Source organism: Rhineura floridana, chromosome 3 (assembly GCF_030035675.1).
Source record: "Rhineura floridana isolate rRhiFlo1 chromosome 3, rRhiFlo1.hap2, whole genome shotgun sequence".
NCBI classification, from domain to species: domain Eukaryota; kingdom Metazoa; phylum Chordata; class Lepidosauria; order Squamata; family Rhineuridae; genus Rhineura; species Rhineura floridana.
The window spans coordinates 16,258,535-16,272,432 of record NC_084482.1 but is presented as its reverse complement, the minus strand read 5'-3'; the positions used below and the strand labels follow the sequence as shown (position 1 = coordinate 16,272,432).

General features: G+C 43.2%; 1 protein-coding gene across 7 annotated transcripts in view; it reads right to left on the bottom strand.

Moving 5' to 3' along the window:
- LRP1 (LDL receptor related protein 1) overlaps positions 1-13,898 on the bottom strand; it is a 448,332-nt gene that overhangs the window by 107,253 nt on the left and 327,181 nt on the right. For all 7 annotated transcript variants that reach the window (XM_061614615.1, XM_061614609.1, XM_061614610.1 and 4 more), the window contains 6 exons: positions 12,263-12,397; positions 11,994-12,123; positions 8,084-8,210; positions 6,956-7,107; positions 3,111-3,235; positions 2,558-2,929 (listed from right to left, as the gene is read on the bottom strand). In XM_061614615.1, coding sequence (XP_061470599.1) covers positions 2,558-2,929; positions 3,111-3,235; positions 6,956-7,107; positions 8,084-8,210; positions 11,994-12,123; positions 12,263-12,397 — 1,041 coding nt within the window. The remainder of the gene's footprint in view (positions 1-2,557; positions 2,930-3,110; positions 3,236-6,955; positions 7,108-8,083; positions 8,211-11,993; positions 12,124-12,262; positions 12,398-13,898) is intronic.

Genomic DNA, 13,898 nt, shown 5'->3' with positions numbered 1-13,898 from the left:
TTCTCCACCCATACACTAGATGTTACCACAAAGGAGTATGGAGTGGGGGCAGCTCCATGTCTCTTGTGATGCTCTGTGTCTGCCGACAAGGAGGTGCACCTATACTATCATGGTGTTTTGCCAGCTGCTCTGGAACAAGCTGCTCTTGGCCATCAACTACCAAATAATTTCCAACGGGGGGGTCAAGATGCTGGGGGGAGAGCCTATTTTATTCACACTGTGCAGTGCTCTTGAAATAATTGCAAATGCCAATATAGTAAGACACTGCACTATTTTACAATCCAACAACAACAACACCTAAAGTACTTCTTGATGTTGACAAAGGGACCAGAAATTCAACTCACAAACTGGGTCTATTCACTAGATTCAAAGTAGGCATTTTCAGCCCCTCCCTAAGATTCCTTTCAATATCTAGGTCTGCTATGGATCCATCTTTTAACACGGATGGAAGCGACCTGCAGTCAAAGGAGGAAAAAGTGGAGGAGGTGGGGAATCCAAGCAAATTACCAAATTCAACAATCTAATACGCAGCCTTTGTCAGTAATGGATAGTGGGAGAAGGAGGCAAAACATTATTTCATGGTTGGTACATGTTTCAAACATGTACTTCAGCCTTTAAACAAGCATTTAATATTTGTGCAAAGGTGCATATTTGCAGATGAATGCTGCACAATTCACTGATGGACTGTTACTAAAGCAGTGGAACAAAATAAGCCAGAAAATGCTGCCAGGTTTGCCCCTTAAATCTCATGCTTCATCCTATGCTCAATCAACACAGCTCTGCAGCCCTTGCAACAGCCATTGTGACGTCTCCAACCTCAGGGACTCTCTCCTCTGGCTGAACAACCAGGGCTCATCTACATGGTGGTTTAGTGTGTGTTTGGTGCTACTCACATCACCTTTTAATTCGCATGCTTCACAGGATGTTACTGGCAAACTTAAGCTATCACGCAGTTTCCCCCCCGTCAATCCGTACTAACCCAATCCTCTGATAACATGGAAAAGGAAGAAAAAAAGTCTTCACTCCCTTTCTCTAGTGCTTGCAGACACTTTGCTCCAATGCTTTTAGGTGTGTGTGTGTGTCAATCATTCCCCTCTCCATGCCAACTCCCTCCACCTCCCTTCTTTAATTTCATTTCTTGTGGGCTAAGAGCAACTTTTGGCTGCTTTCTCCCGTTCTGCTGGCATTTTTATGTTGCTGCAAAGGGTGCCTTTATTTTATTTCCCCCCTAACTTGTGTGCAAAAGCACAACACTGCTCAAACAAAGATTTGTATTTCAGCTGTATTGTACCAGTGAAAATGCAAATAATTACACTTCTGGGTTGTTTCTTTTTAAATGAAACTAATTGGTAGAACAAATTGAGTATGCTTGGTTGCCAGGTAACCAGAGGGAGTGGAAATGTTAAATTAGAGCGCATGGTTATTAGGAAACTGAATGATTGATCCTTCCCCTCAGTGTAAATAGAAAACACCATGTTTGCTGCTGGCACTGAGCTGCTACTGTGGACGGTGCAAATAGATACAGAGGTAAAAACATTGTCTTTAGTACAGAGTAATGCTCCCATGTGGATAAGCCCTCAGTCTCCCTCTCTCTTTCTGTTGTTAATCCAACCTCTATCTGAAGGGAGCTGTAACAGTCAAAAACAGCATCAGTGGACTGAAAATGGATGGATCTTTTTCCATTAGAAGACAGATAGGCTTTGTTTGCACATCATGCTAAGCCCAAACATGCAAGTGTGCCAAATCCCTGAGAGGAGCTCACAGGTGTTTTGCTGCTCTCTGGTCCTTTGTGCTGCCATACTGTGTTGAGCTAAGCCAATGTTTGGCTTAGCATGTTGCCAAACCTGGGCTCATGGTTTAGCTCTCCCAGACTAACCATGAGCCATGAACCAAGAACAAACCTTGGTTACAGCTTATAGTTCATCTGGAGAGAGCTAAGCCTGTGAACCCAGGTTTGGATAACGTGCTAAGTCAAACCCTGGTTTAGCTCGGTGCACCAGTAAAAAGGACGGGGGAGGGTCAAAGCAGCTGCAGGCTCCTCTCAGGGAGTTGGCATGCCCATATGTTTGTGCTAAGCCATAGTTTGGCTTAGTGTGACATGTGAACCAAGTCATAGTTACAAAGCCCTGTCCACAATATAACGGGAGGCTCTAGTCACTCCAGGATGCCTTCCAACATCACAGGAGAATTCTTTCTCCTTTCTGCCCACAGCCAGTTCGACCCAGCAGACTTTATAATTAATGCCAGAGGCCTACAACACTCCACCAGCATCCTGGAGTTTTGCTAAAGTCTAGATAAACTCAAGCCACTTGAATCCTAGAGCACTAGAATCTAGAATCATAGCACACCCTTATATCTTGGATTCCTCAACCAAAACAAGATTATCCACCTGTAACTTATGTTCTTCAAGTGGCCTCTGTGTGGTCACAGATGCACAGGATCACAAAGTGATCCCCAGCGACCCCTCACTTTGTTTCCAAGAGTCCAGAGAGGCCAGGCTGCTCTCCTTCAAACATTCCCAAAGGGAAGCAGCCAGAAAAGCGCAGGGAGTACTCACTCTCAACTATGGTTCTGCGCCCACTTCCATCATCATTGATTTGCTGGATGTTGCCAAAGTGGATGTCACTGTAAAAGATACGGTTGCTGCCCTTGCTGCCATGGCGATAATCAAAGGCCAAGGCAATGACATTCTTCATGTGCTCGCCATCTTCAAACGGCTTGATGGGCGCGTTGAGATTGTTCTCATCAGACAAGTGGATACTCTTGAGAATGGTGCGTTCCGAGTAAAGCAGGTAGCCTTCATAGTCGCGGCAACTCACACTGTCTTCAGAGAGCATGCCATGGGCACATGCACATGTCCGCTGGCCTCCTCCCCGGTACAGGCACAACTGCTGACACCCACCATTATTTTGAGCACACACATTGGTACCTGCAGAAGGGAGGAAGAATTCAGTTGATTTTTTTACACTGCTCCTATCAGCGTGGCTGGCCTAACCACGAGGTAGAGTGAAGCCCCTGCCTCAGATAGAAAATTCCATCACCCCCCGCTACCCTCCACTGCTTGGTGAACTGCCAGTGCTTGGTATATAGGCCAACTCCTCTTCACGCACCCTTCTGCCTGGCTCTGTTGAACACCTTGATGTCTTTCAGCTGCACCCCTATTCCTGTGCGCAGAGACACAATATCTGAAGCATTATCCTTGCTGCCCCTCTTAATGGATCCATTTGCGTGGGTTCTAGAAAGAGACATGGTCAAGTATGTGAGCATGACGAGTACCCACAAAATATTAGCACAACAGCCACTTGGCTAAGCACAGACAGGAAGCAGCAATAGGTCACGAACTGAGACACAAATCTTCAGTATACACACCCTTAGCTATGCACACATTAGAACATATGAATCTACCTTGCACGTAAATATTTATGGATTATCCACGCACACATTTCTCTCTTGATTAACACATCTAAAATTAGACACGCATGCACAATACAAATATAATATATGCGGACTTCCGGGAAGGGTGACTTCGCTTGTGCCTGCTTTTGGGACGGGCTCCCGCCTCAAAAGAAGCTTATTCAGATATAAATCAGTCAGAACATTTTTTTTTTTGACTGATGAAATTTCTCCCGGGCAGGGAGAAACGTAGAGATCAACCTCAAAAGCCTGTTTTTGTTGGGAGGACTGGATTTCATTAATTTATGAGATAAGGTCCAGCCAACAATGCCGGACGGACTTTCTAACAAGCTCTATCTGCTTAAGCGATACGTTTATCTTTTCTTTAAAGAAAGAACGGACTAACAGGCAAGCACCCTTCTTTCTATTATTTTTTTTTACTTGGTTTAAATTGTTACAGCAAAAGGAGATTTGTCAGATTGATCGGCTTTGGACAACTTCTGGGTGAGATATAACTCTTTTCTGTTATTCACGAAATTAACAGCTTATCTCTGTTTCTGTCGCAAAAAGCTGTCCTGGAAGTGCATTCTAAAGATAATAAACAGAAGAGGGATTTCTATTCCTGATATCTACTCCGAGGAATATTATATTGTCTGGGACTATTCTCTTTTTGGTCTATTTTATTTTGACGAATCTGCTTCTTCACGACGCCACTAACTGTTTTGATGCTGGGAACTAAATTTGTTTTGCATTCTTGAACATAGAGAGATAAGGCAGGTTGCTCTGTTTATACTGTGATGTCATCAAGCCTGGAATATTAACCCAATTGTTGCTGAAATAAGAAGTGATTCTTCTTTATTTTTGTTTTGCTTTGTTTTCGTGGTTTTAAAAATGGCAATCAAGAAAGTGGCTGAGAATCTGGAAGTAACTATGTTTCAGAAAATAATGGATGAGATTGAGATAACGAAACAAACCCTGCGACAGGGTAGTAAGGAGCTGAAAATTGAACTGAGCAAAATGACGCAGGAGCTTAAAGAAATAGGGGATCCTGTGAGAGAGGAGAATGAGATCAGAGATGAGAAAAGAAAAAATAAAGGGAAGATACAAGCCCTGGAGATTGGAACAAATGTGGAATTGGAAAAAGATCTGGAGTTTATGGATTTTAGAAATAAAATCTACTGTTTGGAATTTAACATTATCTCTGAAGAAATTAATGAAGATATTAGAGATAAAGTTATCAATGGCTTGGATAATCTTCTGGACTGGAATGATGTGATGGAGCTTGATATAGAGAAAATCTATGGAATTAACTGCAGCCATGTGACAATGGAAAAACTCTTAAGAGATGAGCCAGTGCATTTTGTAAAAAAGAAGAACACAGATATGACTTTACAACAGTATTTCAGCAACTTATTCAGCATGGATGGCAAGAAAATATTTGGGATAGAGGAAATTCCCATCAGACTCTTATTATATGACTATGGTTACAACAGCAAGATTATTATGGAATACTGATAATGGAAGATTGGACACTGAAATTACTGGACTTAACAGGACTATTGAAGATGGAAGATGGAACTAATAGGGATAATGGAATAATGGCTATTGAAATTATTGGACCTAACAGATTCTGATGAGATGGATTAATCGAAATGTTTATTTGGACTATGGTTATGACAATAAGATTATTATAATTATTAACGAGATGGATTAATTGACATGTTTATTTGGAGAAAAATTGATAGATATATTTCTTAAAGAATTGAAACCTCTCTTTGACTTTTTGTGGAAAGAATAAAGTAATGTTTATGAGATTTGATGATTAATTAAGATAACTACTGGAGGAAAGTGATTTTATAATATGATTTAAGAGACAGGATTGTTATATATTGTAGACCTATAACTGATTTGATATGTGACAAATGGGAAGTCAACATTTTATTTTTTTTGTTTAATCATTTTTGTTTTGTTTTGTTTTTTGTCTTTGAATGTTTTATGATTTTGTTTTCTACGTTTTATGAAAATTTGAATAAAAATTATTGTAAAAAAAAAAAAAACCAAATATAATATATGCATATACAGGCTCAGCATTGATTCAAGTTATTTTTATTCAAGATACGTAATTTTAAATACAGAGTCCTGCTTGCTTGTTTTCACTCTAAGGGTGCAATGATACATGGGCCCATCCCTGGGCCAGCATAAAACAAACATCACAGCCTTTTGTACTCATGAACCATGCCTTCTTGTTACACAGATCCCGCCTTCCCATTATTTTTTCTATTTTCCCCTCTCTTACATGTGCACACACACATACCCCCAGATCATGAGCCATACCTCACAGGCATAGTCAGCTTTTGCGGACATGGCCACTTCAAAAGATTGAAATATATTCTAATATATAACCAGGTGCTAACAAAGAGCACATAGGCCTTGCCCACATTTGAGCATTACTTAGCTGTTAATCCATGTTTTCCCCATTCAAATTACACCCACACGTAGTAGTAGTTCACACCCACACTTATTTGAATTTGCACATGAGGAACTTCCTTTTTTCCCATTCATGCCTGTAGGCGTGACTTTTTGTATTTGATCCCACCTTCTAATTTGCTGATTCTATTATGCCAATTAAGTAACAACAGACATGCTCACAGGCAGCTGATCCTGCATCTTGGTTGTTTTTTTTTTTTAATGTCTTCGCCCAAGAAGTGTGCAAAAGGACACAGTCGGGCATTTGTATATTTGCTTGTGTGTTTTTCTGGTTTTGTGCAAATATGAGGGACCAAAAGATATATATGTAAAAGACTAAGCTTCTGACATGCCCTTAAGCAGCACTTTGGAAAAGAAAGCAATTGTGAATTCTCAGCACACACTTTTGAGATTTCTGCCCAATATATTCAGTATAGAAAATTTTCATGTGGTTTGCTTGTGCAGTTTTCTGGTTTTGTGCAAATCTGAGGGATCAAAAGGAAAAAAAAGTCCTCTGTTCAGGAGCACACCAGAAATAGTTACCAGCACAACCATAAAAGAAATGAAAGCATGGAGGAAGTAGTGGGCACAGAAAGGGGCGTAGCAGTGACATTTGATCCACCTACCCAAAAACATCAAAACAAATTGTCTGCTACCCTGAGTGGAGCAGTTTGGAGCCTAATTTCCCCCCAATTTATCAGATTATTCCCATATCAGGTAAACCCAAATTACGGGGGAAAGCATCAAGATTAGTGTTATTGAGGGTAACGTCATATGGACTACACAATTTAAATAAGAATGCAAACAGCTGCAAACACACAGTAAACTCCAGTGTGGACAAGCCCATAGGATTGTATCCTACTAAGCCATAGTCAAAGTAAACCCACTGAAATCAATAAACCTAAGTAATTGAAGTCCAATGGGTCCAAGTCTCAATATGACTTAGTTGCATACTACACAAATTATCCAGCCGTGATTATCAGCGCCATCAGAAAAGTGAACAGAGCCACAAAGCTGTTATAAAACCCTTTCAAACAGGACCCTGGGATCTCTCTGCTATAACAACCATAGCACTTGATAGCACTGAAACACAGACCTGTCACTCCAGTAGATGTAATCCTCAAAGACCGATACTGAGAACATGTCCATGTTGTTATTGGACAGGACAACCTCTCTTTTATCACCTGTCTCCAGGTCTATGCGTTCGATCACATCCATCCGGGCATCACACCAGTAAAGCTTCCCTTCCTAGAGAGAGGAGGACATGCCATCCATGTGGGTTACACAATATACACTATAGGACGTCTTAAGTGTTTTGCCAAAGTAGATCCAGACTAGATGCGGGGCAATCATTTTCTTCCCCCGCTGCAAACTTATATTGTATCCCAGCAGGAGAATAAATGAATATATGATATGCTACTATCTCCCAAGGCCCACATTACACATTACAACTGATCTCTCGACCTTTTTTGGTTTTGTTTTGCTTTCTTGTTTGTTTTACTGACATGTATCCACTAGAAGCTGCTGTCTGCCCCACATGAAAAAGGGAAACTGTTTAACCAGAGCCAGTGTGGTATAGTGGTTAGAGTACTAGACTAGGACCTGGGAGACCAGGGTTCAAATCCCCACAGCCATGAAGCTCACTGGGTAACCTTGGGCTAGTCACTGCCTCTCAGCCTAACCTCCCTCGCAGGGTTGTTATTGGGATTAAATGAGGAGGGAAGAGAATCATGTACATCACCTTGAGCTCCTTGGAGACAAGGTGGGATATAAATGCAATAAATAAATAATAAATAATAATAAATAATAACCTTAATGCCTGGTGAGCTCTTAGAAATCAGAGCTAGGGCTAAGCAGGACTTCCAGTTGGAGGGTTTCAGTATACCACATCTCTCCTCACCTCTCCATATGACTAACCAACACAAACTAAACTATGCAAAGTAAGAACTTGCCTGATCTGCATAAATTACAAAGAGTTGTCTTGCACAGATTCAAAGTTATTTTTATGCAAGGCTTTTTTTTTTTTTTTTAAAAGCAGAGAGTCCTACTTGCTTGCTGTCACTCTGGGGGTGCAACAATTCACAGGACGATCCTTGGGCTGGCATAAAACATTATAGTCCTTTGCACATCTGAACATGTCTTCTTGCTACGCAGATTTCCCCCCCCTTCATTATTATTTCCATTATTACACACACACACACACACTACAGATCCTGAGCCATACCTCGTAGTCAACTGAGATCCCATTGGGCCAGTTGATGCTGGTGTTAATTAGGACCACACGCTCTGTTCCATCCAGCCGGGAACGTTCAATGCGAGGGTACTGGCCCCACTCTGTCCAAAAAAGATACCTGAAGGAGAAGAGTGCCAGAACAGTAAATAATTCATATCTTCTGTTAAGCACTTACGTCTGATTCATAACTGCATCTTGTTATTATTTTATTTCTATTGTGTTTTTTTTAAATTACCTGCATTTCCTCAGAGGAATTCAGAGCAATGTACAAGTTTCTCCCCCCCCGCCCGCCCTTATTCCCACAACAAACCTGTGAGGAAGGTTAGGCTGAAAGAGACACTTTCTTGACCAAGGTCACCCAGTGAGCTTCATGGTTAAGTAGGAATTTGAACCCAGGTCTCTTTGGTTCTAGTCTAACATTCTTAACCATTATTCTACTCCCACAAGATGCAGTAATGGCCACCAGCTTGGATGGCTTTAAAAGAAGATTAGACAAATTCATGGAGGGCAGGGCTATCAATGGCTACTAGCCATGATGGCTGTGCTCTGCCACCCTAGTCAGAGGCAGTATGTTTCTGAAAACCAGTTGCCAGAAGCCTCAGGAGGGGAGAGTGTTCTTGCACTCAGGTCCTGCTTGCGGGCTTCTCCCAGGCACCTGGTTGGCCACTGTGAGAACAGGATGCTGGACTAGATAGGCCACTAGCCTGATCCAGCAGGCTCTTCTTATGTTCTTAACAACTCTCCATGTTCATCGCTTGATGACTGATGCTATGTGAATGGGCTACCAAGGTCAAATACTACAGACTGAATGTCCATATCACCTCACATCATTTGAAATGCAGGGTTTTTCAGTACAGTCATTTCATAGCCCTCTCCTGTGTAGAGCTCGTACAGCTCCATGGTATACCCCAGAGCTGAGAGCGATGAAACAATATAGGAGACGGCTTGAGTGCACATGGAGATGAACTCCTAGTGGATGCAATTATACACTGGTAAGTGCCTATGGTAAGCTGTATTTAGGGGCAGTGAGGGCCGCAAAAAACAATATTTTGCTGCCACTATCAAATCATCAATCTGCTGCCCAGCGGAGCTCTTCAGGATTGTCCAGGGGCTATTACACACTGGCCCCAAGGACATGGTAGAACCATCTGAGGCTCGCTGTAATGAATTTGCTAGGCACTTCCAGGATAAAATCGTTAGCATCTGCCAGGACTTAGACTCCAGTGTTATAGCAGTGAATCAAGTGAGGTATCCAGAGCACAGCTTTGTCGTGATTTCTTGGATGAGTTTCAGTTGGTACAGCTTGAGGACGTTGACACGGTGCTTGGAGAGGTTCATGCAACCACTTCTGTGCTGGATCCTTGCCCTTCTTGGCTAATAAAAGCTAGCAGGGATGGAACAGCCGGCTGGTCCAGGGAGGTGATTAATGCCTCTCTGCAAGAGGGGGTGGTCCCTGGCGGCCTGAAAGAGGCGGTAGTGAGACCACTCCTGAAGAGACCCTCCCTGGACCTAGAAAATCTTAATAATTACAGGCTGGTAGCAAATGTTCCATTCCTGGGCAAGGTCCTTGAACGAGTGGTGTCAGGCCAGCTCCAGACACTCTTGGATGAAACTGATTATCTGGATTCATTTCAGTCGGGTTTCAGGCCTGGTTTTGGCACGGAAACAGCCTTGGTCACCCTGTATGATGACCTCTGTCAACAGAGAGACAGGGGGAGTGTGACTCTGTTGATTCTCCTTGATCTCTCAGCGGCTTTTGATATCAACCATGGTATCCTTTTGGGAAGACTGGCAGAGTTGTGAGTGGGAGGGACTGCATGGTGATGGTTCCGCTCCTACTTGGCGGGTCGGCTCCAGAAGGTGGTGCTTGGGGAACATTGCTCAGCACCCTGGACTCTCCAGTATGGGGTTCTGCAGGGGTCAGTTCTGTCCCCCATGCTGTTCAACATCTACATGAAACCGTTGGGTGTGGTCATCCGGAGCTTTGGAGTGCATTGCCATCAGTATGCTGATGACACGCAGCTCTATTTCTCCTTTTCATCTTCTTCAGGTGAGGCTGTCAATATGCTGAACGGGTGCCTGGCTGCGACAATGGGCTGGATGAGGGCTAATAAACTGAGGCTCAATCCAGACAAGACTGGGATGCTGCTAGTGAGTGGTTTTTCTGACTGGACGGTGGATGTCCAACCTGTCCTGGATGGGGTTGCACTCCCCCTGAAGGAGCCGGTTCGTATCTTGGGGGTTCTCCTAGAATCATTTCTGTCACTTGAGGCTCAGGTAGCCTCGGTGACACGGAGTGCCTTCTATCAACTTTGGTTGGTGACCCAGCTACACCCTTATCTGGACAGGGATAACCTGACTTCAGTTGTCCATGCTCTGGTAACCTCCAAGTTAATTACTGCAATGCGCTCAATGTGGGGCTGCCCTTGAAGACGGTTCAGAAACTACAGCTTGTGCAAAATACAGCGGCCAGATTGGTAACAGGGACCAGACGGTTCAAACATATAAAACCAATTCTGGCTCACTTGCATTGGCTGCCTGTATGTTTATGAGCTTGATTCAAGGTGCTGGTTTTAACTAACCTATAGAGCCTTACATACTTAGGACCACAATACCTGATGGAACGCCTCTCTCAACAAGAATCCACCCCTACACTACGCTCAACATCAAAGGTCCTCCTTCGGGTGCCTACTCTGAGGGAAGCTGGCAACGAGAGGGCCTTCTCAGGGGTGGCCCCCAAATTATGGAATGATCTTTGTGACGAGGTGCGCCTGGCGCCAACACTGTTATCCTTTTGGTGCCAGGTCAAGACTTTCTTCTCCTCCCAGGCATTTTAGCATGTGTTTTTAAATTGCTTTTTAAAAAAATTGTTTTTAAATTTGTATATTTGTTTTTAATTGTTGTAAACCGCCCAGACAGCTTCGGCTATGGGGTGGTATACAAATGCAATAAATAAATCAATACACCCATTCAGTGGCAAGACACCCATGGGTTCGGAAATCAAATAATAAGAAATTAAGCTATTTACATGCATGTACTAGTCACTAAACTGACAGTCTGCCATCATTACCTAAGCTTCTTCATGAGCTCTCCCTTCAGTCAAGCAACTGGAGAATCACCTTTCTGGCTGACCCTTCCTTTTTGCTGCAGCTGCCATTTTGACTGAGGAGGGAGTGGCAGACGTCAATGATACGCCAGCACTTGGGGAAGTAGAATATTGTTGTCCCCAGGTCCTATCTCTAAATAATACCCACAACATATTCTCAGAGGAATTCCTCATAACTGTCTAGAGTAGAAGAGGGATGAATGCATTGTCCTTTGTGTTCTCTACAGTATGCAAAGCCTACTTTTAACAACTCAGTGAGGTGGTAGTGGTCTTTTTAGCCATTGTCCACTGTTTGCAGGCTGAAGGTGGAATTTCCATCAAGTCCGTATCACCTTAGATCTCTGCAGTATCTCCAATACTAACTGACTATAGGAGATATGGGTCTGAACTCTGGAAAGTGTGGGTCTATAGCGAGGAAGTGAGGTAAAACAGCTAGACAGTGATTTCCATCCCATGGATCTTGGACCACACCAAGAGTCCAACATCCATGCAAGATTGGGAGACAGTACCCAGCAGCAGTCTCAGCTTTCTCCAGTTCCAGCCCTTTGGCCCAGGCGTGGGGAAGCTGTGGCTCTCTCTGGGCTGTTCCTAGGCTCCATCCCCCCCTGACCGACTGAGCCATGCTGATTGAAGGGTGATGGCAACTGAGCTCCAACAACACTGGGAGCGCTACAGATTCCCCACCCCTGCCTTAGCCATTACGAGTCTCACAGAGAAATGTATCCCAAGCCTGTTCCTATTGTGACAGTATGCCCTGAGCTCTAACAAACCCCACTCATCATAGCCAACTCTTACCCTTTCTCTGGGTGCACAGTGATGGCACGTGGCTTGTCCAGCCCCTGTGAGATCACCACGTAGCGGAATGAACCATTGAGCCTGGCCACCTCAATGACATCAAACCCTTGGTCTGTCCAATAGATGTTTCCTGAAGGAAAAGAAGAGCAAGAGGTGATTATTTGGCCAGCTGTTCCTCCTTCACTCACTGTCGGAGACTGATATTTCCCCCCTTCCTTCCCCCACCCCAACTCCTGTCTCTGACAGATGCCAGCTCCACACTGCCTCACCTGCAATCCAATCCACAGCAATGCCTTCCACCCGGCCAATACCATTTGTCACTACATCCTCTCGCCATGTCTGATCCCGCTTGGCCCGACTGATAGCGCTCAGGCCCATATCCACCCAATAGATGGTGTCATTCTCTGAAGGAAGAAAGGAAGTGCATTTCAGAGTGATGATATGCAAATCTGTGGGACTACTCCTCTGCAGCACCAACCAGCTTGTATGTCATCTGGTTATAAGTCATCCAGTTGTCCCAGTCTCAGTTCGTCCCCAAAAGTCCATTTCTTCTCAGCAGCAAGAGACAGTGCACTCAAAGTAGTGAAAGCAGAAAAATAGGTTTACTGAACTCCTGTAGCACCACTGGCCAGGCAGGGCCACAAGCAAAGTCAACTAAGAAAAAGCTGTAGAATCCCAGTTCTCAGAGGGTTAAACAGAAGATAATTCTAGTTTTAAAGCACCAGTAAAATGATCACAGATAACACATCCAAACAATTGCAATACACATGAATGGTTCATTACACATGTATGTTGGTGAAAGGATGGGATGTTCCTTGATTACTGTACAACTAGCTTCTGTCCTGTTATCAGGCTCCTGGTAAGAGTGGCTGCTTAAAGAGCAACAAAACTTTGACCTCATCAAGGAAAATCTATTCTCATAAAACATGTTGGTTTTGTCACATGCTTATACAAAAACCGATGTCAGTGAAAGGCACTTCTTGCTTGTTAAAAACACATGTACCCTGTCCTGAACTGATATGAATGCTAGCACAGTATGTCCATACCTGTGTACGATGCCATTCTGACGTGATACAGCAGCAAACTGTAAAATAAGTTTCTCCTGGATGTGATACACAATCATGGGTATCTTTCCTTTTGGGAGATTGAGAGGTGGAGCAGAGGTATGGTCAGTGGAGGCAGGCATTAACTCTGTCCCCTCTGACTGTTGTTCTGCTCAAACTGTACCCCAGCTGATTTTCTCCCCACTTGAAAAACAATATGGTAGTGGATAGTGGCCTCAACTTCAGTGTGGGCTGCCAACAATCATTGTCTTGAGACTGTGCTGGACTTGGGCTAAATATAAATATATGCAGGATATTCAATGGGAGGACTGTGTTTTGGTTTTTTGCAGCAGAAGCAAGACAAGCTGCCCCAAATGCTGGCCCCTACAGAGCTCTGGCTTCCTCATGTGAGTTTGTTGCATGACCTCTCTCTGAACATGAGGATAAACAGTATATTATTTATTTATTTATTTATTTTATTTAATTTATATACCGCCCTAAGCCCAAGGGCTTTCTGGGCGGTGTACATACAATAAAGCAATCAAAATATATAAATACAATAATACAATATAGCAATACATACATCAATAAAATAATGCAATTCTCAAAATTAAATAAATAACATTATTAAAAGAAAAGGAAAAAAACATTTAAATGAGTCATGATCAGAGAACTTCATACAGCCAGGTTTTTTATACTAGATATGCTCTGCTCCGGAGGTAAGACAGTCTCAATTTGAAAGGACACAAATTGGCTCTTCTTCAGTATATCATATCCAGAAACCTCTATATTCATATCCTATGCCAGGGGTAGCCAATGTAGCACCCTCTGGATGTTGCTGGACTTGAATCCCCATCAATCT